We start from the raw sequence: 27,652 nt of genomic DNA, 5'->3' as shown, positions 1-27,652 counted from the left end.
TGGCCTCTCATAGCTACCCTGCAACGTCATTCAAAAATAAATGTCATCAAAATAAAACCATAGGCACAGGAGTGACTGTGTGGTAAGTAGCTTGCTTGCCAACCACATGGTTCCGGGTTCAATCCCACTGCATGGTATCTTGGGCAAGTGTCTTCTACTATAGTCTCGGGCCGACCAAAGCCTTGTGAGTGGATTTGGTAGACGGAAACTGAAAGAAGCCCGTCATATATATGTATATATATATATGTGTGTGTGTCTGTGTTTGTCTCCCCAACATCGCTTGACAACCGATGCTGGTGTGTTTACGTCCCCGTAACTTAGCGGTTCGGCAAAAGAGACCGATAGAATAAGTACTAGGCTTACAAAGAATAAGTCCTGGGGTCGATTTGATCGACTAAAGGCAGTGCTCTAGCATGGCCACAGTCAAATGACTGAAACAAGTAAAAGAGTATTGAAATCTCAAAGCTCTGAGACAAAACCTGATTAATTCAAAACAATATGAACAAAGGAGATGACAAGAAGACCGAGATATGTGGCGCATTGCTGTACTCAAGAAAACCCATCCACTACAACAGAATTGAGATCCTACAATGAAACTGCCACATAGAAAGCACTGGTGTTCATGTCATGTAAAAAGCACTGGTTATGGTGCCATGTGTGGAGGCGCAATGGCCCAGTGGTTAGGGCAGTGGACTCACGGTCAGAGGATCGCGGTTGTGAATGTTTATTGAGCGAAAATACCTAAAAGCTCCACGAGGCTCCGGCAGGGGATGGTGGCGACCCCTGTTGTACTCTTTCGCCCCAACTTTCTCTCACTCTTTCTTCCTGTTTCTTGAGTAACGCTGCGATGAACTGGCATTCCGTTGAGCTGGGAGGAACACATACGCCATAGAAACCGGGCCCACGAGCCTGGCTAGGCTTGAAAAGGGTGAAAGAAAGAGATGGTGCCATGTAAAAAGCACCCAGTACACTCTGTCTGTAAAGTGGTTGACATTAGAAAGGGCATCCAGCTGTAGAAACCAAGCTAAATACTACAACCACCACATTCATGCAAACACCCTATGACACCACCACCACCAATAACAACACCACTGCCACCACCACCACCAAAATGTGCGTCTTACCTTTTTCTGTCCCTCAATGAGCAGATAGGGAGTGTTTGGCGGTTGTTCCTCATTAAAGATGGACGATGCCAACTTTTGTGGGGCCCAGGCACTGAAGAGTAAACCCAAGAGCTGGGCCGATACCAGTTGGACCCACATATGGGGGTACAGCATCAACTCCTGCACATTACCTGGAGAGAGAGAGAAAGAGAGAGAGAGAGGCTGATTAGAAATAGAGAGGAGGAGTGGGAGGGAGGAAGATGAGTGGGGTATGTGAGTGTGTGTGTGTGTATATATGTATGTGCGTAGACGTGTGTGTTGTGTGGGTGGGAGAGGACAGAAATTCATATGTTTGATAAATGTTTTTCCTTTTATCTCTTACTTGATTCAGTCATTGAACGGTGGTCATGCTGGGGCACTGTTTCCAAAGGTTTAAGTTGAACAAACCAACCCCAATACTGGGAGGTGAGGGGGGGAGTGTTTTAAAGTCTGGCACTTATTCCATCAGTCTCTTATGACCGAAGCGTTAAGAAATAGTACTCAAATACAAGAGGTAGAGTAACATGCCTTATTAACAAAATTGCAAAAACTGTTACTCAGAGTTTCACGTTCCCATTCGTCGGACAGTTTTGAACCAAAACTGTCCAACAAACGGGAATGTGAAATTCTGAGTAATTTTGTGATGTTTTTGCAGTTTTGAGCATGATCGTTACCAGCATTGCCTTACTGGCACGTGAAAAAACATTTGAGTGAGGTCATTGTCAGTGCCGCTGGACTGGCTCCTGTGCAGGTGGCACGTATAAAACACCATTTTGAGCGTGGCCACTACCGCCTGACTGGCCTTCGTGCCGGTGGCACGTAAAAGCACCCACTACACTTGTCTTCTCCACAACATGATGACCAGTGTCAGTGTGTTTATGTCCCTGTAACTTAGCAATTTGACAAATGAGACTGATAGAATAAGAACCTAGATGTAATAAAAATTAAATTACTGGGGTCAATTTGTTTGACTAAGCCTCCAGCATGGCCATAGTGCAATATAAAAAAAAAGTTAATGCAATATGGAAAAGGGAGGGAAGGAGGGGAGGGAATGGTAAATCAGGTAGAAAGGTTAATGTTACCCCAGATGGAATTGGTCTCTTTGATGAATTTCTTGTCTTGTAAGACATCACAGCACCTCGCTATTTTCAAGAAGGTGTTCAAGCTGTTATATAACAAACGATCTTGGTCATGTTCCACAGAAGTCAAACTTGTCTGCAAAAGAGAGAAGGAAGTAATTAAAAAAAATATAGTCTTTTTTAATTCTTCATTTCAAAATTAAAAGAAGAGAGAGGACTGATGATAAGAGGTAAGAGGAAGAGCATAATGCCATTGGAAATCTACCGTGACAAATTTTGTCAAATTCATGCAGGCATGGCACAGAAAAGTAGACATAAAACAATGACATACACAGACACACACTCACACACAGATAGACAGATACTTACATTGGTAAAACCATCTTTACTCGTATGTTTTGTGAGGAGAGGTAAAAACACAGGTAGCCTCTTCTTGAAGTCCATTTTCTCTGTCTCTGCAAAAAGTCCAGACACCTGGGCAGCCACCATTTTTAACTGGAGCTGGATAGAAGAATGGAAAGAGAGAGAAATGATAGAAAGGTGACAAATAAAAGAAATCAGAGACGAAACAATAATATGAAGTATAAGAACTGACCTCACCTGTGCTTGTGCCACGTAAAAAGCACTAAGTCAACTCTGCCAGGTGGCTGGTGTTAGAAAGGGCAGCCAGCTGTAAAAGTCCTGCCAGAACGATCACAGAAGTCTGGTGCAGGCTTCTGCCTGGTCAGCTCCTGTCAAACCGTCCAACCCATGCCAGCATGGAAGGCAGATGTTAAATGATTCCGAGGTAACATATAAACATCTACAGTAGAACCTAAATATATGAGGGCGTGCTGAAAAGTTCCTAGCTTTAAGGGTATCGCGAAAGGCTTGCTTGGAGGCCCAACCTTCTGAGTTCTTTTACAGGGCTTAGAAAAACTGAAGGACTGCTGCAATAAGTGTGTGAATCTGAGAGGGGAATATGTTGAATAAAATCACAATTAACTGATCCTCCTGTATTTTCTTTTACCCACAGACAAGAACTTTTTAGCATCCCCTCATACAGAGTCTTTAGAATATGAGATACAATGCTTCATGTTATTCGTTCCAATTCCTTGTGCATCAAGTTAAAACCCAGCCAAGGTCATTTTTGTTTTTTGTTGAGATTCAGCTATGTGGTTACCAGACGTCTGTCACTGAAGAAACTGAGTAGGTTGAAATCACATGATCTGGCAGTTCCAGCAGCCATAGCAGACAATTCTCATCTGCCAGTGATATAAATATGCATGTTTTTATGCATCATGTGTATATATGAGAGGTCTTCTCAAGGTGAATTCCACAATATTTGCCAATATAACAAAAACAACCACGTTTAGTTGGATATAAAGATTACCAATCTACTAATCCAAACAATGGATTAGCAGGAACATCAGACCAGATAAATTGTAGTATTTGCTCTGGTCCTTTGCACTGCAGGTTCAAATGCCACTATGGCTTACATGGGTAGTAGACTTAATCTATCGCCCAGTTTAACACTAAATACCTGCTACCTTCGGATACCTTTATTAAAGGGTACCACATGGCTGCAAGCATTTGTGCCAGGTTTCTGGGTTGAAGATATCTTCTTCTCTCCCTCTCTCTCTGACCACCTGAGAGGCCCCTCCAATGGGTCATGGGCACTGCACCTAAACCCTGACTACAAATCAAAAAAAAATAATAATAAAACCCTGCATGCTATACATAAAGTTTTACAGCATGTATATATATAAATGCGTGTGTGTGTCTGTGTGTGTATATATATATATGTATATATACACACACACACACACACACACTGTTTTAAATAATATATATAACTCTTACAAAATATGTTGAGTGCCTCTTTCTTTGAGATTACATATATATATATATATATATATATATATATATATATATATATATATATATATATATATATATAGAGAGAGAGAGAGAGAGAGAGAGAGAGAGAGAGAGAGATAGATAGATAGAAATATATATATTTACATACACACACATATTTATATGTGTTGAATTTAGTGTGTGTGTATGTATGTGTAAGAGTGTGGTTTTTCAAAGGATAAATCAGACATCTTAATTAAACATTTCAACATCAAAACATAATAAAAAGTAATTAAATATGATTTAGTTAATTATTACCTTCTTATTGCAAAACCAGTTGGTACAATTGGTGAACAGCCCATCACATGTCTCTACACTCAGCTGTGAAAATATAATGTAATAAATATAATATAAAATATGTATGTATGTGCATATATATATATAATATAAAATATGTATGTATGTACATATATATATTGACTGCTAAATCCACAAGTTTTTTTCTTATTCTCTCTGTGTATTTCCTCATGTTCCTTTCTGTTGAAGAGCATAGGCTCGAAACATAAAAGACTTTCTCACCTTCCTGAGCGTCAAACTAATACATCTGTTTGTTGTTTATACACCTGTCTTTGTCTTTTGTTTTTCCGTAAATTTCAACTATATATATATATATATATATATATATATATATATATATATTTGGTTAATAAAATCAAAATAGGATAAAAAATCTTTTACAAGAATTTTATCAGGAAGCTAGTGTGTAAAAAAATTCCTAAGGAAAATTTCTATTCCCAAGAATATACTTATTCGTTTATATATATATAAAGGGCATTACTACAGAATAATGCCACACACTAGACTTCCCAAATAAACACATTTTAGTACCAAATGCGAGGAAAAGAAACCAGTCTTTTTCTAAAAAAAAAACTCAACTATGTATCGACCGATTTCATGATTACCAGAATGAAATCTAGTTTCCGCTTGTCAGCATAGTATAGTACCAAATATATATAAATAAACAAAATCCTCACCTTACCAAAACGAACACCTTTGTCCGTCTTTTTATTTGAGCAAATCGACCCCAGGACTTTTTCTTTGTACGCCTAGTACTTATTCTATCGGTCTCTTTTGCTGAACCGCTAAGTTAAGGGGACGTAAACATACCAACATCGGTTGTCAAGCGATGTTGGGGGGAGGACAAACACAGACACACAAACATATACACACACACACATACATATATATATATATATATATATATATATATATACATATATACGATGGTCTTCTTTCAGTTTCCGTCTTCCAAATCCACTCACAAGAGTTTGGTCAGCCCGAGGCTATAGTAGAAGACACTTGCCCAAGGTGCCACGCAGTGGGACTGAACCTGGAACCATGTGGTTGGTAAGCAAGCTACTTACCACACGGTCAAAGAAAGTCATTGAGTAAATTACAGTGAGTACATTATAGTGATTGTGATGATATGAGATTATCGGGTCCAGTAGAGGACATGGTCAAGAGGCTGTGATTCAGTAAAACAAGGGAGATAAATCAACAACAACAATGCAAAATGGGAAATCACTTGTTACCCGCTGAAGAAGAGTCTTGAGCATTGCTGCAATGCTTTTACGACATTTCGCTGAGTCATCATTCACCAAAGACGTACATAAAGGAATGAAAAACAGACTAGCATCCATATTGAGTTTCTCCTGAAAAGACAACAACAACAAGAACATTTACAGTTACTAACTGGTCCGAAGAAATTAGAAGGGAACAGGAAAGGGGCCATGGGAGCAGTTATTATTAGTATTATTGGTATAGTTGAGGGAGATTTAGCAGGGAGCAGTTATTAGTCAGAATAACTGAGAAACAGGAATTAGGGAACAGCTATTATTTGTCAGTATAATTGAGGAAGAAGGGACTAGTTATTATTAGTCAGTATAATTGAAGAGCAGGAAGGGCCCAAGGGAGCAATAATTATTAGCTTGTAAAATTGAAGAACAAGATGTAGGAAGCAGCTGTTATTTGTAAGAATAACGGAAAAACTGGAAGTAAGGAGCAGTTATTATTAATATAAATGAGGAAGAAGTAGGGAGCAGTTATTATTAGTCAGTATAAAAGCGATATGGTATGTATGGGAGCAATTATTATTTCTCTGTGTAATTTGGAAACAATGAAAAAAAGGGACACGTGATTGAAACCTTTGGCGATAAACCATCTTTGAGAAGACCTATCAAGTGAGATTGTAGTCATGGCCAATGCCGGTGCTGCATAACTGGCAACCGTGCTAGTGGCATGTAAAAAGCATCCACTACACTCTCGGAGTGGTTGGCGTCAGGAAGGGCACCCAGCTGTAGAAACCATGCCAAATCAGATCGGAACCTGGTACAGCTCTCTGACTTACCAGTTTTCAGTCAAAGCATCCAACCCATGCCAGCTTGGAAAGCAGATGTTAAATGATGATGATGATGATGAGACTACAAAAACAGGGAGCACTTATTTTTATGTTGGCACACTTCACAAATCCCAAACAGGGGAGCAGTTATTACTCTTCTCCATTGTAATTCATCAACAATAAGGACCAGTTAATGTTCATTGTTTAGCTGAAGTGGTGAGACGTCCGGTGGGGGGGGGGTTAAATGTTCTCTGCTAATGGCTCACAGGGAACTGTTTGTAATCAGTTGGTCATCTTGCACTACTGACAGTTCTTTATTTCATCGCAATGTGTCAGTCCACTTTTAGTCACTTGGTTGGGTGGTCAGAATCCTTCCGCAACATGTTTAAACTGACCAAATCCGGCCTTTCACACCTACCCTACAATGACAAACTAAAATAAACTACCACATCATCAGAATCTTGAAGCAACAAGATATTCTTTTATTTGTTTCAGTCAATTGACTGCAGCCGTGCTGAAGCACCGCCTTTAGTAGAACAAATCCACCCCAGAACTTATTCTTTGTAAGCCTAGTACTTATCCTATCGGTCTCTTTTGCCAAACCGCTAAGTTATGGGGATGTAAACACACCAGCATCGGTTGTCAAGTGATGTTGGAGGGACAAACACAGATATATATATATATATATATATATATATATCATCATCATCATCATCATCGTTTAACGTCCGCTTTCCATGCTAGCATGGGTTGGACGATTTGACTGAGGACTGGTGAAACCGGATGGCAACACCAGGCTCCAGTCTGATTTGGCAGAGTTTCTACAGCTGGATGCCCTTCCTAACGCCAACCACTCAGAGAGTGTAGTGGGTGCTTTTACGTGTCACCCGCACGAAAACGGCCACGCTCGAAATGGTGTCTTTTATGTGCCACCCGCACAAGCCAGTCCAGGGGCACTGGCAACGATCTCGCTCGAAAATCCTACAGGAGCCAGTCAGGCGGTACTGGCAACGGCCACGCTCAAAATGGTGCATCTCATGTGCCACCCGCACAAGAACCAGTCCAGGGGCACTGGCAACGATCTTACTTGGCTTGCCGGGTCTTCTCACGCACAGCCCAATATATATATATATACATACGGCAGGCTTGTTTCAGTTTCCGTCTACCAAATCCACTGACAAGGCTTTGGTTGGCCTGAGGCTATAGTAGAAGACATTTACCCAAGGTGCCATGCAGTGGACCTGAACCCAGAACCATGTGGTTGGTAAGCAAGTTACTTACCACACAGCATGAATAAATAAGTATTATATTTGATAAAATAATCTGAATGCTAAAGGATTAAACATCAAATGCTTATGGCGGTCCACCGGGGTAAAATAGAAATCAAAAGGGTTTATAGGTAAAAAAATTAATTGGGGACAACAGGTATAGAGCATTCAGCAGCTATATAAAGCAGCTTTACATAGCAGCTGAAATATAAATAAAATAGGAAAGTCTTTTTCCCTTTACTTACAATGGGATATTTCTGAATGATAGATGTGAGTAGGCTGATAGCAGACTGGCGCCCTAACTCCTGGGTGTAGTTTAGCTGTTGAAAGATCAATTCCAGATGCTCGTAGAGTTTTTTACCAAGTGGGTAGTCAAAAATGAAACGAAGAATAACCTGGAAGAGATGAAAAGGACAAAGTGAGATGTATGGACAACATAGGGAACACAAGGCAAAGAATATCATTGCAAGAAATTCTTTAGCAAATACCATAACTGGTTAGGTTGTTAGCGGTACCACTGAAGGACATGTCTTTATGTAGTGTATTTAGTGTGTTGTTTAGCTCCAGATCGACTGCAACCCAACCATGGCTGTCCTGTCTCTTATTCAAACATAATTTTACTCAGGATTAAATTAGCAAGACAATATAATGTGAACCAAGGGGGTAATTTGGCTGCTATTTTTAGATAGTTGAGAAAACACAGGAAGGTTTCCTTATTAGCTCATACATCTAGAATATGCGATGTGGTATGAGGGAGATGCAGCTGCTATTTTTAGCTAGCTGAATGACTACAGACGTTCTTTGTTGGCTCATATATGTTGGGTGAGTTAGCTTGGTTGGTCCCTGGCGACACTTCCAACAAAACATTCAGCAATCTTACAATGGTGCCACTGCTTATATAGGCAAATGTCCCTACTCTATGGTTACAGGTCCAGTTTGACCTACAGAGGGGGCATTATTTCAAGTGTCCAGCTGCTGCTGCTGATGATGATAATGATGATAATGATGATGATGATGATGATAATAAATAATAAAGCTTGAACATACATCACGGGACTGTTTCTGGACAAATGGAATCTCAGATGTGAATGCCAACTTCTCAATATGCGATATCAATTCAACGATATTGTCACTCACAATTTTACGGTGAAGAATTGCCTGCAAAAATAAATAAATAAATACATATATAAATATATTTTCTTATCGTTAACTTTTTCAATACCAAACTGTCCAAAACTGTAGTTGGTTCCATGATACAAACTTAATACATTAAAGAGAGTTAAATTAAAATCTTCCATCGACGTCTCGTGTTAATTTATGTTTCAAACACCAGCTAAATAATGACAAAATTATTTTACTAAATTCTTAATTATTTCCAAAATTAACTAAAACAAAGGTAGCATTCTTTAACAGAAATATTGTAACTAAAGGGTTAAATAAATAAATAAATGCGCTCTTTTAAAGCCTAGCCAGGCTCATGGGCCCGGTTTCCCGGTTTCAATGGCGCATGTGTTACCAGCTGGACGGGACGCCAGTCCATCGCAGCGTTACTCATTTTTGCCAGTTGAATGGACTGGAGCAACGTGAAATGAAGTGTTTTGCTCAAGAACACAACGCGTCGCCCGGCCTAGGAATCGAAACCACAATCTTACGAACATGATGCTGATACCCTAACCACTAAGCCACGCGCCTCCACAACTAAAGGGTTAAAGTGATCTAAATTAAAACCTTCCATCAAAATTTTATGCTAATTTATGTTCCAAGCATAAGCTTAATCACAACAAAGATATTTTACAAAATTCTTTAATATTTTCAAGATTAATTTAAGCAAAGGTAGTGTATTTCAACAGAAATATGGGAATGAAAGGGCCAAATCTGATAAACACTGCAAGTAATTTAATGCTGGCCAAAGAGTCATTGAATCGAATCCTTTCTTGAACTCTCACCTTGATCAGGTTGAATGCACAGGCCTGCCGTGTATAGTCCATGATGTCTTCCTCACAGTACATCAATAAAACATGCAACTGGTCCTGCTGGAGTTTGTAGAAGTGAATCTCTCGCACCAGGATTGTGATTGACTGCAAAACAGAAACAAAGATGAGACGACAGGTGAAAGGAAGAGTTCATTAGGAAGTTAACTAAGGGGGGAGACAGGTTGAGGTCTGTGGAGTGGGGTGGGATGTCAGTGTTTGGTTGGCAGCAGACAGGAAGATGACTGGTTGAAAGAATTCCAAAATAGGATTGATAGAAGAGTTCACTAAAAGCAGATATCACAGAGAATAATAATAATAATAATAATAATAATAATAATAATGATAATAATAATAACAATAATAATAATAATAATAATAATCCTTTTTGCAGCACTGTCCGAGCGTGTTCATTGCCAGAGCAGCTATTTGGCTTCCTGCTAGTGGCCCATAAATAGCACCATTTGAGTGGAATCGTTACCAGCGTCGCCTTCTAGCACTTGTGGTGGTGGCACGTTAGAAAATCATTTGAGCGAGGTCGTTGCCAGTGCCGCTAGACTGGCTCCCGTGCAAGTGGCACGTAAAAAACACCTTTTTGAGCATGGCCGTTGCCAGTACCGCCTGACTGGCCCTCGTGCCGGTGGCACGTAAAAACACCCACTACAATCTTGGAGTGATTGGCATTAGGAAGGGCATCCAGCTGTAGAAACTCTGCCAGATCAGATTGGAGCCTGGTGCAGTCTTCTGGCTTGCCAGTCCTCAGTCAAATCGTCCAACCCATGCTAGCATGGAAAGCGGACGTTAAACGATGATGATGATATTGATGATTATAGGTGCAAAGCATGAAATTTGAGGCTAAGTCAATTACATCAACTCCAGTGTTTTACTGGCACTTAATTTATCAACAAGGAAAGGAAAAAGAAGAAAAAGGAGGAGGCAGGAGAAGGAAGAAGCAGGAGGTGGAAGAAAAGAAGAAGCGATAGGAGGAGGAGGAGGAGATAGCAGTAGAAAAGAGGAAGAAGCAGCAGGAGGAGGGAGAAGAAAAAAAGAAAAGGAGGCAGGAGGAGGAGGAGGAAAAGGAAGAGGCAGAAAAGAAAGAGGAAGAGAAGAAAGGATGAGAAGGAGGAGAGGATGGAGGTGATGATAGTGATGATGATGATAACAAAGTGGATAATGGTGTATACCTTAAAAATGACTGAAACCAGTTCAGCGTTTTTCCCCCGAGCAGCACCAGACGACCCGTAACTGTTCAACAGAGAAAACAAGTGGTTGGCGAGGAGTTTGATGTTCTTTTGAATGGAAGGCAGCGGAAATTTCATCATGATATTCAGAGATTTCAGTGAGAAGATCACCATCGGAAGATGCTTCGATTCTATGGAATCAATCAGAATACCAATGAAAGGATCCAATAATTCTAAGTGTTCTTTCTCGGTGGATTTCAATCGGGACTTTTTAAATGTGAAATAGAGGAGCTGAAAGTTATATAAAAATGGTAGATATCAGAGATGAATAACCGACAAAGAATGAAAATAAACAATTATACATTTAAATAGCAATCTTTTACTTGTTTCAGTCATTTGACTGCGGCCATGCTGGAGCATCACCTTTAGTCGAGCAAATCAACCCCAGGACTTATTCTTTGTAAGCCTAGTACTTATTCTATCGGTCTCTTTTGCCGAACCCCTAAGTTACGGGGACGTAAACACACCAGCATCGGTTGTCAAGCGAGGTTGGGGGGACAAACACAGAAACAAACACACACATACATATACATATATACGACGGGCTTCTTTCAGTTTCCGTCGACCAAATCCACTCACAAGGCTTTGGTTGGACCGAGGCTATAGTAGAAGACACTTGCCCAAGGTGCCACGCAGTGGGACTGAACCCGGAACCATGTGGTTGGTAAGTAAGCTACTTACCACACAGCCACTCCTGCACCTAAGTCAAAATTTCAAGTTAATTTATGTTCCAAACACTAGATTAACAATTATTAAGCTAATGTTTGGAACATTAATTAACTTGAAATTTGCATCATAGAACCAGAAGTGGTCTAAGGTGGGTTTGTATCAAGAAGGTTAAAGCTCAATAGTTGAAGCAGATTAATAAAAGATGGGAGCAAGGCTGGGGTCTAGAGTATTACAGTTCTGTGAATGAATGTTCGCAATGGTAAGAGAGGAGTGATGGGTGACACAGAGAAGGAACAAACTGAAGGAACAAAAGATACGTTTACCCAGTGAACAGGGTGTCTTACTTAAACAATGGACACAACAAATATTAACCGTTTACTGTTTAAACCGGCCATATTCAACCCAAATAATTTACCTGTTTTATGTTCCAACTGGACAGATTTGGCCTCTCCCACCTACCCTACAATGTCATTCCAGAAATATACACTCACATCATTGAGATCTCAAAGCTACGAGATAATGCATGGCTGTGTGCTAAGTAGCTTGCTTACCAACCACATGGTTCCGGGTTCAGTTCTACTGCATGGCACCTTGGGCAAGTGTCTTCTATAGCCTCGGGCCGACCAAAGCCTTGTCAGTGGATTTGGTAGATGGAAACTGAAAGAAGCCTGTCGTATATGTATATATATGTGTGTGTGTGTGTGTGTATGTTTGTGTTTGTCCTCCTAGCATTGCTTGACAACCGATGCTGGTGTGTTTATGTCCCCGTCACTTAGCGGTTCGGCAAAAGAGACCGATAAAATAAGTACTAGGCTTCCAAAGAATAAGTCCCGGGGTCGATTTGCTTGACTAAAGGCGGTGCTCCAGCATGGCCACAGTCAAGTGACTTGAAACAAGTAAAAAGAGAGTAAATAAGCAATACATTTGACAAAATAATCTGAATGTTAAAGGGTTAAATAAAAGATAAAACGAACAGGTAACTGTAATCCAAGAGCTACAACAGGGTCAACTCACCTGAAGACCAAATTCAGCCAAAACATGGAAGTTGGTTTTCTTCATGATTTTTGCCTTTTTCTCATCACGTCTCGGTGCTTTTGGTATAATTAAACAACTTTCTGGTTTCAAACCAGGTTCATCTTTCTTCTTATTTTTCTCCCTATAATTAAACAATTTCAAGTAGAAAAAAAAGCATCACAAATTAGAGAGAATCCTACAAATGGTTGGCATCAACAGCAATTAATCTGATACATAATTTAAAACCTAATTTACACCAAATTCCACCTATTTTCATGGCTGATTTCATTTGTTATTCTTAATCTGATACAATTGGATTAACTGCCGTTTATTTCTTACAATTAACAGATTATCTGCCTCTCATACAAGCTTCTGCCCTCACCATATACAGACTCTCTATCCTTCAAACATACAACAACAATAAAAAATTACAAGAGGTTTAAAGTACAAATAAAACGTCCACTTACTGTTTACTGTTTGCTAGTAACGGCAGAGTTTGAAGGACCAAACTGTGAACAAAGATTAAGAGGTCTTTGGTTTCAAAGTCACGATTTAGTAAAAGACCAGCAAGAATCTTCTGGAGAATATTGTCAACTTTCTTAATGGTCTTTTGGTTGGAACTACTGTCGAGGATCTGGAAGAGAAATGAAGAAAGGGAAGTGAAGGCTGCAATACTGTATGTGTTTTATATTTAGTAAAGAAGACACAGTGCAATTGTACAAGCAGTAGAGCATCAGACAAAAATGCCATGTGGTACTTACCGTAAATCCTCGAGTATAATCCGCACTTTTTCCCCAAAATTTAAAGGTCAAAATTTCTAGTGCGTACTATATACGAGGTTAAAAATGAAAAATATTTACTAAGCAATGTCCGAGTCTCTATTTGCTGTCCGGCAACGTTTATTCAGACGCATTTTGTGATGTCGGGCTTGTAACTGATAGTGATAAATATGTAAAGGCAATTTATTTAATATTTATTTTTCACTGTTATTTCTTTATTTTCTGTAAACAAAGTGCACAAAAAAGCTACACATTTGCATTATGTTACATATACAATCATAATAAAGGACGTTACCGTATATACGTTTACAAACCAAAGACGTTATATAGACCTCCTTGACTCAAGTTAGAAAAGGGGTGCGTATTATACACAAGGTTTAGGTTTTTCAGAGGTACAGCCCTCTAAAAATCCCCTGCGTATTATACTCAAGGATTTACGGTATGTTGGCATTTTACACGATCAATTCAAACCCTACCAACGTCAACTTGATATTTCATCCTTTCAGGGAAGCATGGGGCAAAGAAATGAAGTACCAGTGATCTATCAGGGTTGACTTAGTTGACTGCTGATTTGTGCCAGCATACAATGATCAAGCATGGTACCACTTCCTACCTGTCTACCCCATCAACTATGAATGAGTATGACTTGGTAGCATGGACTATACTTTTGTTAATTGTGTTTAGGAGCCTGTGTATTTAGGGGCAGACATAAAGAACTTCTTGATTCTCTCCTCTTTTGAGTCAGTGGAGCATCAAGGATGTGACAGCGGCTGAGAGAGAGTACTAGGATGGTACTCATTTACAGCCGAGTAGACTGTAACCAGTAAAAGAATATAACTACATCTATACATGTGTATATATGTGTGTGTGTTTGTGAGTGTGTGTCTGTATATGACAGGCTTCTTTCAATTTGCATCTACCATGTTCACTCACAAGGATTTGGTTGGCCCAGGATTATAGTAGAAAACACCTGTCCAAGCTGCAGGCTGCCACACAGTGGGATCTCAGGTAAAGTACCCCACAGACCAAAAGGTAATGTAGTTCAACAGAAACATGGCAATAGAAGGATTAAAAACAAAACAACAAGTTATGAAATTAAAATACCCATTAAAAAAAAAAACCACCACCAGGTATTATTTTCACCCCACCCTCACAGGCCATATTGTAGAAATATAATAATCAGACTTACGTCTTTGAGAGGAGCAATCAACTGAGTAACATGACTTTTGGTGATGAATCTGGCCAGGAATCCGTACGAGTAAACGCTTTTACAGGTCTGAGCTTCTATAAAGTTGGACGTGATGGCATCAACCGTTTTCTCTTCGGCAACCATTCCAAAGATGTCTTCATTAAAAATCTGGACAGAATGTAACAAGGAAATAAAATTATATTAACTCGGACGAAATAATTGTTTTTCTTCTTTTTTTTATTTGATAGCAGAAATACGATGGACCCATTTTTTGCTCACCATGCAGTTGGGGAGCAAACCCCAGCCAAACCCAGAAAACAATTACCACAAGACATTTCATGTGACTGGTATAATGGATAGTAGTGGTGGTGGTGGTGGTGGTGGTAACAAGAACAACTCTTTCTACTACAGACACAAGTCCCGAAATTCTGTGAGGAAGGTTTAAGTTGATTACATCAACCCCAGTATCTGACTGGTATTTATTTTATCAAACTCGAAAGAATGAAAGTAGTAGTAGTAGTGGTAGTAGTAGTAGTAGTGGTAGTAGTAGTAGTAGTAGTAGTAATAATAATACTCACTTCAATTAAACTCTTACAACAAGGGTTCAAATCTCCGGCTTTCAACTGTCCCACCATTGCATTGAGTACGGAATGGACGGTGAATCCAAGAATGTGAAGCTGTTGGAGGAGAAGAACATCATCATCATCATCATCATCATCATCAAAGCACTCATCACTGCCAACATCATTGCCGTAACAGCCATGTCTCTCTCTCTTTTACTCTCTTGCTTTCTCCCTCCCCCTTCTCCCTCAACCTCATCTTCTCCACAAGCTCTACCTGCCAGTCAACACTTCCTCTTATGCAAACACACAACCTATCACTTGCAATACAACCGAATTTGTAATATACAACATTTCAAAGTATGTATACACACACACGTGTGTATGTGTGTGTCTATACATCAATCATCATCATCATCATTGTTTTCAATGTCCACTTTTTCCATGCTTGTATGGAATTTGGAATCTGTTGAGGCAGGTTTTCTACAGCTAGATGTCCTTCCTGTCACCAACCCTCACCCGTTTCCATTGAAGTAATATTTCCCCATGGTTGGACAACTTTTCGCAAAAGATTTGAAAACAAAGGACACCGCCTGTATGAAGGTGATGCTGATTTACAACAATCACATGATGTAAAGATAAAGAGATACCAAGTCACACATATATATATATACGATGGGCTTCTTTCAGTTTCCACCAAGCAAAGCTTTGCAAATGTGTATGTTCATTATATATAATGAATATTTGTAGCCTAGTTGTTAGGAGTGTTGGGCTCATGATCATAATGTTGTGGGTTCATTTCTTGGATTGGGAAGTGCATTGTGTCCTTGAGCCAACCATAGCCTTTTGCAAAGCTTTGGTTAACCTGGGGCTATAGTAAAAGACACTTGCCTATGGTGCCATGCAGTGGAATTGAACCAGGAAGCAAATGGTTTGAGAAGCAAACTTCTTAGCCACACAACCATGCCATGTATGTATATATGTATGTATGTATGTACATACATGTGTATGAATGTGTGTGTGAATGTTTGGAGGCACAAATGTTTACATTCTGCATGCTTCATGTGAAAAAACACCAAGCTACAATAGGAGATGACGTTTGTTGACATTTCCCTGTCAACAAATCCTTCACTGGTTCAGTGCTTTTGAAAACATGGAATAGATCTGTTATTTGAAAACAGCTAAGGGTTTGTAACAGGAAGAACATCCAGCTGTAAAACTGTGCTTCAATATCATATTTATCTAACACATGTTTGCATGGAAAAACAAACACAAAAGCAAATAAATATTGACTTTGGTTTACTAAACTTTTTTGAAAATTTAGATTCTATAACTAACTCTCACACACACTGTTTTCTCTTTCCTGTTCTCCACTTACCTGGTAACCTCTGGAAAGGGCTGAACGTAACTCATACGTAATGCAAGGTAAGTAACTGGGACCAATTACTGTGGCAATCTTTGTGAGGGTGTCTCGAGCTGATTTTCGTATGTCAAGAGAACGAGATCTTAAAAACTCACATATTCGCAGGATCACTCTGAAATGAAGTGAAAATTTTAAAAAATTAATAAAACCAGATATGAGTATGTCATTAAGAAGTTTGGAACCATGAAGTTCTAGGTTCAATACTACCTGTCTCCTACATATATTTATCTAAGAGTTAGCTACTTGGTTAGTGATAGAAGACTACATTGACAGCAGCTCTATGTGATCTGCCTACAATACACTTAAAGACCACAAATCTAATTTTCTTTCCAATCTTAAAAGCGAGGCTCATTGGCCCAACTAAATTTCAGAGACATAATAGTTAAATACATGATGTTGTCAATTCCGATATCAAAATGGCTGCTGGATTAGTTCACTAGCATTACAGGGATGCTAATATGGACTGATTACTGGTAAAGAGAACTATGCAACCTGCAGGTTCACCCAATTTGATATTGTGGAATCAGCGAGGTTGTTGCCATTGCTGCTGGACTGGCTCCTGCGCAGGTGGCACGTAAAAAGCACCCACTACACTCTGAGTGGTTGGCGTTAGGAAAGGCATCCAGCTGTAGAATCTCTGCCAAATCAGATTGGAGCCTGGTGTAGCCATCTGGTTTCACCAGTCCTCAGTCAAATCGTCCAACCCATGCTAGCATGGAAAGTGGACGTTAAACGATGATGATGATGATGATGATGATGATGATGTCTTGCAAGCTACTTGGTGAATCCATGGGTGCTGGTGCCACATAAAAAGAACTCATGTTGGTACCACATAAAAAGCATCCAGTACACTCTGTCAAGTGGTTTGTGTTAGGAAGGGCATCCAGCCATAGAAACCATGCCACAACAGACAAATGGAGCCTAGTGAACCTCCCTGGCTTGCCAGCTCCTATCAAACCATTCAACCCATACCAGCATGGAAAACAGACATTAAATGATGATGATAATGATGATGATGATGATCTTTCTATATTCAAACAGAAGGGTATGCAGGTATTTTAAAAATACCCCATGAACTGTCAACTGTGACCTGCATTGTTGCAGATGCTCTTTGGCAAGATATAGGACCTGTTCAGTCACCCTGCTAGGGATACAGAGAAGTCATGGGACTGAAGCATGGAAGATTGTGAAGAGGTAGTGGAAGAGCTGAACTGACCCAATGGTGCTTCTGACCTTAATGTTGGGCAGAGGAATCCTAGAAGATCAACGATCAGGATCACTAAGATCTATCAAGAGAATAACTGTGATGCTTCCACAGGGGTGGCATCCGTGGTTATGTGATCAGCTAATGAAAGATTGACTATGACCTAAGCTCCCAACTGAAATTCATAATAATGGAATTGGATGGCAACAGAATAATGGGAATCCTCAAAAGCAATGAAAATGAAGATTTCAACTGAAATATGGTAACAAAAGGGTTAAATATAGACACAAGCATGGCTGTGTGGTAAGAAGCTTGCTTCCCAACCACATAGCTCTGAGTACAGCCCCACTGTATGGGACCTTGGGTAAAAGTCTTCTACTGTAGCCTCAGTCTGACCAAAGCCTTGTGAGTGGATCTGGTAGATGGAAACTGAAAGAAGCCCATTGAATATGTGTATATGTATGTGTATGTATGTGTGTGTATGTGTGTGTGTATGTATGTATGTGTATATGTATGCATGTATGTATTTACGTATTCTGTGTTTGCCCCCTCCCCACTCGTTGCCGCTTGACAACTGGTGTTGGTGTTTATGTGCCTGTAACTTAGCAGTTCGGCAAAAGGGACCGACAGATTTAGTACCGGGCTTTAAAAGAATGTCCTGGGGTCGATCTGTTCGACTATAACCCTTCAAGGTGGTGCTCCAGCATGACCGCAGTCACATGACTGAAACAAGTCAAAGAATAACATATACATACATACAGACATGTGTGTGTGTGTGTGTGTGTGTGTGTGTGTGTGTGTGTGTGTGTGTGTGTGTGTGTGTGTGTGTGTGTGTGTGTGTGTGTGTGTGTATCATCGGCACCCAATACAAACAACAAGGAAAAGGACTTAGAAGAATAATTACTTTGGTAAGAAAGACTTGAGAGAATCTCTGGGGACAACATGTAACAGTTTGACGATTGCCAGGGCAACAGGAACTCGGACAATCTCGAATTCTTCTGCGATAGATTTCTTGGCCAACTTGTGCTCACTTTCACTTTTCACCTAGAAAAAAAACAAGAAAACGAAAACAAAAACAAATATATATATATATATTTTACTCTTTTACTTGTTTCAATCATTTCACTGTGGCCATACTGGAGCACCGTCTTTACTCGAATAAATCGACTTATTCTTTCTAAGCCCAGTACTTATTCCATCGGTCTCTTTCTGCTGAACTGCCAAGTAACGGGGACATAAATCACACCAACATCGGTTGCCAGGCGATGGTGGAGGGACAAACACACACACACACATACAATGGGCTTCTTTCAGTCTTCGTCTACCAAATCTACTCACAAGGCTGAACCCGGAACCATGTGGTTGGAAAGCAACACACAAAAAAATGCATAATTTTCTATTCTTTTACATTTATTTCCACCTTAAATATCTAAATTAATTGAGTTTTTACTCAAAGATTATAACTATAGCCTCAGGCCAACCAAAGCCTTTGTGAATGGATTTGGTAGATAGAAACTGAAAGAAGCCCATCACTTATATGTGTGTGTGCGTGCATTTGTGTGAGTACCCCACCACAGCTTCACAACCAGTACTGATGTGTTTACGTCTCTGTAAATTAGCAATCCAGCAAAAGAGACTGTTTAAATGAGTACGACACTTGCAAAAACCAGAAGTACTGGGGGTCGATTCATTTGACTAAAAATTCTTCAAGGCACTGCCCCAGCATGGCCCTAGTCTTTTGACTGAAACAAGTAAAAGATAAAAGATAAACAAACACATAATCACAACATTTCCAAAGAACTGTCGCAAGGCATCTTTCGCTACCCGCACCCCATCCCTACACACACCTGCCTTATACCGACGCCATGCTAACAATGCCGTTCTACATTGGCTTAATTCTCAAAAGGAGAATGAAATTTCCCTTACTTTCTTCACAAGAACTTTGTACAACATCGGAATGATGTTCCTGAGAATTGTCTTGTGGATAACGTTCGCCATTTCTTCAGGACAGACCAAGAGCTTTACGACATTTCCTTTGTTGTCTTTAACTTCGCTGTAATTGGCATCAGTCAATTCTTCAACAGTCCCGACAGGAGAACCATCATCATTGTCATCATTGTCGTCATCATTATTGTCAGCATCATTATCATCATCATCATCATTTAGTCCGGTCTGTTCTGTACTCCCTGCAAATAGAAACAAAAGTACAAGAGTACTACAATATAATGATTGTGTTCTTAAGAAGTTCGTTTTCCTTCCATGCTGTTCGGGGTCCAATCCTAGTGCATGGTACCGGGGACATTTAATTGCATTTCACTGCAGCCCTGGATCAACCAATATCCTATGACTGGAATTTGGTAGACAGTTAAGATGGTGTCGAGTACACAAACACAAACAAGAGACATTGAGGCAACCTCGACATGGACACTCAACCTATTAGAAATAGCAGCCATGTCTCCCTCACATCATACCTGTGTCTTAAGAGTAAAAAACAAAAAAGGCAAAGCTACATTGGATAATTCAGTTGTGGATTCAACATATGAAACCAAGATAGGATGGTCACATCTGGATTGCCTCTGATCATAACTCTGATCAAAGCTGACCTGGAGTTATACACAAGAAGAGGCACAACACAACGTTGTATGGAGTAGTCACAGAATTGACCTGGGGTTATAAACAACAGCACAAACAACAAAAGTTATGTGGGATGGCCACAGTTGGAATATCTTTGACCAGAGCTGAACTGTGGTTATAATCAACAACAGCAGCAACAAACACAAAGTCGTAGATACAAACCTTGGTTGTCTTGTAAGTATTTCCCAAACGGTCCTTTGTCTTGGTCACTCTCATAGCTACTGTTGGACAAATCAAAGTGGAAACGGTCCAGAATGGTCACCACAACCCTGCAGGAGAGACACAAACAGCAAAAGAATAAGACATAACGATTGTATAACAACAACAACAATAATAATAATAATCCTTTCTACTAGAGGCACAAGGCTTGAAATTTTGGGGAGAGGGGGCCAAACACAGAAAGCTAAATCCATCAGAATGTAGCAGAATAAATTCTACCAGACTGTCAATCTCTTCATGTATACACACACACACACACACACGTCGCCACTGATGTTGTCATCATCATCATTGTTTTAATGTCCACTTTTTTATGCTTGCATGGACTGGACAGGATTTACTGAAGCAAGTTTTCTACAGTTGGATGCTCTTGCTGTCACTAACTCTCACCTGTTTCTAAGTAATATTTTCCCCTAGTTTGGACATGCTGTATTTATGATTAGGAGACAGAAACACACACTTATACAATGGATTTCTTTTCAGTTTCTGTCTGGCAAATTCATTCACAAGGTCCTGACTAGCCCAGGATTATAACAGAAAACCCTTGTCCAAGGTGCATAAATAGATGTTACTATATCTTTCCTTCATCATCTCAATCAAAGAATTCCTTGCATACTCACCTGACCAAAATCTTTTGGTTCTGACTTTTGTTGTTCTTTGGCATTACCATTTTCTTCACATAAAACCGAAGTTGTTGCAGATAAACCTTCCATGATATCAGACCACAAAGGGAGCCCAAAAGCTCAATGGCCCTCTCCTGGATCCCTTCCATCTGTTTGTGCTCCCTCTGTATAATGCTCGATGCCAGTGGGAGGAGGTAACGAGTGAGGGCCTCCTGTGACATGTTGTAACTGCCGAGTTTTGCTGCCAGGCGGCGCAGGGCTCGAGACCGTCTCTGTACCTGTAAGAGAAGTGGAAGTGAGACAACACTGAAGAAGACCACAACTAAGTCAGTTTAGTGGAAATTGCAATGTACCACCTCATGGTACCTATTTACAACAATGTTACCTGGGCCATCACAGACATCTTGGTTGCAATATTTGTCAGATATTGGCACAGCCGAACACTTAAATATATGCACCTTGCAGACTTCCTTACGTTGCTATTCCAACAATTACAACACCCTCCCCTTGCAAGCTTTCTCATCATGCTATTCCAACAATTGCAACACTCTCCCCTTGCAGGCTTTCTTATCATGCTATTCCAATAATTGCAACACCCTTCCTTTGTAAACTTTCTCCTCTTGCTGTTCTAACAATTGTAACACCCTCCCCTTGCAAGCTTTCTTACCTTGATGTTCTTCATATTCTCAAAGAAATCAATATCTTTATCGTTGTCCGTCAGCTTAACGAGATCATCAAACGGTTTCACGGAAGAGAATTTTACAACAATTGCTCGCAAGATTGTGAAATATTCTCGGCAAATGCCCTGCAAATTAAGACAAATGACATTGTTAATTAATTAATTGCCAATATCAGCAAACAAAAAAAAAAAAGAAAAAGAAAGCTGAATCACTGCAGTGACCCTTAATCACAGGCATCTAGGGATCTAATCCTCTCCTCATCTATTTCTATGAATTTAGAGAACCAAATGGATTTTCATCTCATGAAAGGGAAAAAAAAAAGGGTGGAGTGGGGGAGGGCAGGGAGGATTATGGTGATAAAAATAAAGAATTATTGTTTCAGCTGCCTCAATAAGGTCCTTCTGCGGCATGCGAGTATAGAAAAGTGTTAAAATGATGATGATAAGACAATGGTTGTGGTGGTGGTGGTGGAAAGTGGCAACAATCGTATTAGCAAGGAGGATGATGATGATGATGATGGTGGTGATGATGATGGTGGTGATGATGATGATGATGATGATGGTGGTGGTGGTGGTGATGGCAATGATGATGATGATGGTGGTAGTGGCAATGATGACGATAGTGGTGATGATGATGGTGGTCGTGATGATGACGATAGTGGGGGTAACAACTGATGACGATGATAACAACAGATTTTTCACAATTGCTTGGAGAAGAATTCTTACCTGGATAGGATTTTTGATGCCATGTTTCACTTTCGGCAGAAGAGTCTTAATAATGATTTCATTAAAGATGTGTTTCTCTGACGAAGAACCAGTGAGTTTGTTGATAATGTTTAGTAAACACTGCGTACTGCTGTTGCGTATGGAAAGATCATCAACCTGTATGGGAAAGTCAAAGGAATAACATATAAGACAGAGAAATAAGATATAAGACAGAGAAATAAGATATAAGACAGAGAAATAAGATATAAGACAGAGAAATAAGATATAAGTTGCAGAAATATCATATAAGATTCAGAAATAATACACAATGATTATTGGTAAGACATGAAGGGAAAAATCTGATAGGAATGTGTTTAAGTCTGTGTTAAATGTAAAGTAGAAAAAAAAACTGTCAGATTAAATTTCTATGAAGTAATGATGAGGGATTCTATAGAGCTGCTCCAGATGTGTTTAATGAAGAATTCAAACATTTCTGATATTAAATTTGGCCTGTGAGACAGAGAGAGGAAGAGAGACAGAAAGAAGAGAGTGGGTTAGCTGACACGGAAGACTGGAAGCCATCTGAATATTGGGAAAGAGTTACCTGTATCAGGATGATTTGTGCCGGGAATCAAAATGCCGACAAAATGCTCTGTGGAGTCTGTAAAGGGTATAAGATGTGACATGGACATCATGGAAACCAAGTTCTCCCAAACTGTGATGGTCTTTAGGTGCATCTCGAGGGAGGGTGATGTCATGCCAACCCATATTTTTGAACAAAACTTTAGGCTTAGTTCAGACAGCTTTGCAAAGTTGCTGGAGATTGTGGGCAAATCCTGGCTGGAAGGGGTCACTGCTGAAAGGCCATATGTGAAGCAGCAGGATTAGGCTCCTTGCCATACCCCAAGAAAGAGTCAGAAGTGGTCGTTGGAGAATTTCTATGACATCACCAGCCCCAATTTCTGGCCTCCTAATTTACCCCAACTGTAAATCCCATGGATTGCTATGTGTGGGGCGCAGTTGAGAAAGACACCAACCACTCTGCGTGTAACACCAAGGCTAAGCTGGTGACCAAAATCAAGGAGATGCTTGAAGCCCTTCCCTGAGACAGTGAGAATCACATGCTCCAGGTTCCAGAGTTGTGTTGAAGCTGTAATGGAATCTGAGGGCAGCTACTCTGAGTCAACTGTTATTTCCCAACCATAATTTACTTTTTTACTCTTTTACTTGTTTCAGTCATTTGACTGCGACCATGCTGGAGCACCGCCTTTAGTCGAGCAAATCGACCCCAGGGTTTATTCTTTGTAAGCCTAATACTTATTCTATCGGTCTCTTTTGCCGAACCGCTAAGTTACGGGGACGTAAACACACCACCATCGGTTGTCAAGCGACGGTGGGGGGGGGGGACAAACACAGACACACAGACATATATATACATATACATATATACGACAGGCTTCTTTCAGTTTCTGTCTACCAAATCCACTCACAAGGCTTTGGTCAGCCTGAGGCTATAGTAGAAGACACTTGCCCAAGGTGCCACGCAATGGGACTGAACCCAGAACCATGTGGTTGGTAAGCAAGCTTATCTTTTCAAAATACTTTTATTTTTGGATGAATATTGTGTTTTATTTTCCTTGTGTGAAAAATTTAGCTCAAATGCCATTTATACATTTACTAATGGTGTCACAGGGGAGGATAACAATACAGATCCCAAACTGTTTGGTAGGGGTACCCAACCTAGTGTAACACCCAGCACCAGCGACTTGCACTGATACAGATATGGTTCATTTTTGGGGTATTGTTGCTGGGTATTGTTGATGGTAAAGACAGAAGACAAGGAAGAACAATAATGAAGAATAAGCAAATGGAATGAATTTTGGCAAAAGAAAGAGAATGAAAATAATAAATAAAAATGTGGAGTGAATACTGACAGTGGAAATAAAATGGCAGCAGTTGTAGATAATTGGAACAATGAAATCTGTGTCCAAGACTTCCATTTTGGTAATTAATTTGGAAGCAGTATTGAAGGCAGAAAGACGTCTGTCGTAATCAATTTCTTCAAGTTTCTTGGGATTCCAAGAGTTGAGCTACAAGAAAAATGAGAGAGATATACACAGAGACATGAGTATATAAATGTATACACATACAGAGATATGAATATACAGACACATATACACACAGTGGTATGAATATAGAGATACATAAACACAGGCATAGAATCACATGCAGTTGCCTGTCTGTCTGTTCAATATCATAGAATACAAATGCATACATATGCACATATGCATACATATATACATACATAGACACACATACACACATATATATACAAACATACACACATACATACATGCATAAATATACACATACACGCACACATATAGATACTTGCACACATACATGTATACATATGCACATAATGCATACACACACACATACATACAAGGGCTAGCTGTGAGAGAAATATTTAGAATGTAAATATGTTCCATCTATGTTTCTGATGCAAAGAAAAAAAGTGGTAGGGGGAGTCTCCTGGCAGATTGTTTCATGGTTCGTTGACTGCGACTGCTTCAATAAGTTAGTGTGGTGAGTTTTAGTTTTACAAATAGGGAGAGATAACTGTGATAGATTGGCAGCTTATCCAGGAGACGCTTGTCTTCCATCTATTTAATGCCACAGAAATCAGAGATAAACACAATGTAACCTTAGTGAGCCATGGAAGTCACAAGCCAAAGAGAGAGCCAGTACGTGGTCACTTGATTCGCTAGAAACAGCAGTTAAATCTCACTCAAATTTCACACAGATACTTTGAAGATACATACACTAGATGGTGTAGTCTAAGAAGGTTGTGTCCACATGAAAATATGGGACTATGGAGAGACAGGCAGGTAGATATACATACAGAGGTTACGCTCTAAATTTACAAACCTATTCAGCCCACCAATAATAAAATACTGTAATGCAATAATAATAATAATATAATACTTACACCACATAGTACTTCACCAATGTCTTTTAGGTTCTCGTCTTTTAGGGACAGTTTCTGGAAAATGGAAGGAGAGAAATTGGTATCAGTTACGTGGGCTCATTATCTTAGATTAACGTGGCATGGATCATGATGGATTAATAGAAGATATATATGTATTATCTGAGAGTAAGATCTCACCAATTGTTCTGGTTTTGACGCAGCAGTATATAGTTTTAGAAAAAAACAATGTCTAATGTATATGCATCCATCTAACCCATACTAGCATGGAAAACTTAAGATTAACAAATAAACAAATGTGTATGTGTGTGTATGTGTGTGTGTGTGCAAACACAGTATACATCTCTCTCTCTCTCTCTCACTATATATATATATATATACACACATATAAAATCAGTCACATACTTAATATGTGTGTTTTTATCATCATTTAACGTCTGTTTTCCATGCTGGCATGGGTTAGAGGCTTGACTAGAACTGGTAAGTCAGAGAGCTGCCCCATGTTCCAGTCCAGAATTGGCTTGGTTTCTATGGCTGGATGCCCTTCCTAATGCCAACTGCCCCAAGAGTGTAGTGGGTGCCTTTTACATGTCACTAGCATGGGTGTTGTAACATGCCACTGGCAATCGTCCCGACTAATTTCACTTGGTTTGATGAATCTTCTCAAGCACGGCAAATCACCAAAGTTCACAGTCACTTGGTCATAACCTCCATGAGGCCCCACATTCAGAGATCATGTCTCACCACTTTGTCTTCCTCTTCCACAGTTTCCCTAGCAACGCTTTTAGGTTGTGGTATTTAACCAGGGAAGATCCATTGAAAGATGCAGAGTATTCGAAAGACTTTGCCTGGTTTTGACATATACTACACTCTCGGAGTGGTTGGCGTTAGGAAGGGCATCCAGCTGTAGAAACTCTGCCAAATCAGATTGGAGCCTGGTGTAGCCATCTGGTTCACCAGTCCTCAGTCAATCGTCCAACCCATGCTAGCATGGAAAGCGGACATTAAAACGATGATGATGATGATGACTGTGTTACACACATACACAATTTTTTTTTTATTTAAATGAAAACCTATGCTATAACTTACCAATATCACATCATACAATAACTTCTTGGGTTCTTCATGGTTTATCGTAAACAACAAATGTGTCATCTGTCTGTAAACAACAAAAAGCAAAACACAAGTTACTGGGTTTTTGTTTTTTGTTTATTTTAACCCAAACATATAACATGACAAGTGGAAACAATTTTATAACATCTTAAATCATAAATAATGAAATATATAATTCAAATGTACACCCCACCCCACCACCACACAAAAGCAAAAACCCATAGCTAAATATATTGAACAGCATTGAATTATAATAGCCATCTATGTATCATACTAAATGTATGTACACTGCTGACAAGGAATATACTGTGGGTTTTTTTTATCTGAGATAAAATCTCTTATAGATGTGCAGGGTATCAGAGGAAGACATGGCAACCTCACTAATGCTGGTGGCATGGAAAGAAAGAAATACACCCAGTATATGCTGTAATGTGGTTGGAATTAAGAAGGGCACCCAGCCATAGAAACCATGCCAAAGCATGACATTGGAGCTCAATGCAGCCCTGCAGCTCACCAGGTCTTTTTACACCATTCAATCTATGCCAGTATGGGAAATGGATGCTAAATGATGAAGATGATGAAGGTGATGATGATGCTGATGGAGACAAAAAAATTGTCTCAGTGTGGCTAGTGAGAACATCTTATACACTTTGGCTTTGTTGAGCCTTGTTAATGTTACGAGCAGTTTCTGGCACAATTTTTCACCTCCCTCTAATATATATATATATATATATATATATATAAGTCCATAAAGGAGGTAATCTCACAATCAATACTGCAGCAATTGCCCTATCAACAGTGTATATATACATTAAATATGATACGTAGATGTCTATTTTAACCCTTTAGCAATCATAACAACCACAATAACAATGTTTTATATATGTGGGTTGTGTGAAGAGAGAGAGAAGGTAC

General features: G+C 39.6%; 1 protein-coding gene across 1 annotated transcript in view; it reads right to left on the bottom strand.

Moving 5' to 3' along the window:
• Positions 1–27,652, bottom strand: part of LOC106873497 (small subunit processome component 20 homolog) — an 80,593-nt gene that overhangs the window by 8,146 nt on the left and 44,795 nt on the right. The window contains exons 36-58 of the mRNA XM_089339942.1: positions 26,714–26,783; positions 25,628–25,681; positions 24,570–24,725; positions 22,657–22,812; positions 21,919–22,056; positions 21,249–21,529; positions 20,572–20,678; positions 19,702–19,961; positions 18,680–18,819; positions 16,527–16,683; positions 15,167–15,265; positions 14,589–14,756; positions 13,088–13,254; positions 12,621–12,762; positions 10,881–11,168; positions 9,673–9,804; positions 8,774–8,884; positions 7,972–8,121; positions 5,653–5,772; positions 4,379–4,441; positions 2,591–2,722; positions 2,225–2,357; positions 1,125–1,294 (exon numbers count right to left, since the gene is read on the bottom strand). Coding sequence (XP_089196068.1) covers positions 1,125–1,294; positions 2,225–2,357; positions 2,591–2,722; positions 4,379–4,441; positions 5,653–5,772; positions 7,972–8,121; positions 8,774–8,884; positions 9,673–9,804; positions 10,881–11,168; positions 12,621–12,762; positions 13,088–13,254; positions 14,589–14,756; positions 15,167–15,265; positions 16,527–16,683; positions 18,680–18,819; positions 19,702–19,961; positions 20,572–20,678; positions 21,249–21,529; positions 21,919–22,056; positions 22,657–22,812; positions 24,570–24,725; positions 25,628–25,681; positions 26,714–26,783 — 3,394 coding nt within the window. The remainder of the gene's footprint in view (positions 1–1,124; positions 1,295–2,224; positions 2,358–2,590; positions 2,723–4,378; positions 4,442–5,652; positions 5,773–7,971; positions 8,122–8,773; positions 8,885–9,672; positions 9,805–10,880; positions 11,169–12,620; positions 12,763–13,087; positions 13,255–14,588; positions 14,757–15,166; positions 15,266–16,526; positions 16,684–18,679; positions 18,820–19,701; positions 19,962–20,571; positions 20,679–21,248; positions 21,530–21,918; positions 22,057–22,656; positions 22,813–24,569; positions 24,726–25,627; positions 25,682–26,713; positions 26,784–27,652) is intronic.

This window comes from Octopus bimaculoides, chromosome 22 (genome assembly GCF_046866305.1).
Source record: "Octopus bimaculoides isolate indiv1 chromosome 22, ASM4686630v1, whole genome shotgun sequence".
Taxonomy (NCBI): domain Eukaryota; kingdom Metazoa; phylum Mollusca; class Cephalopoda; order Octopoda; family Octopodidae; genus Octopus; species Octopus bimaculoides.
This window is presented reverse-complemented; position numbering and strand designations above follow the sequence as displayed.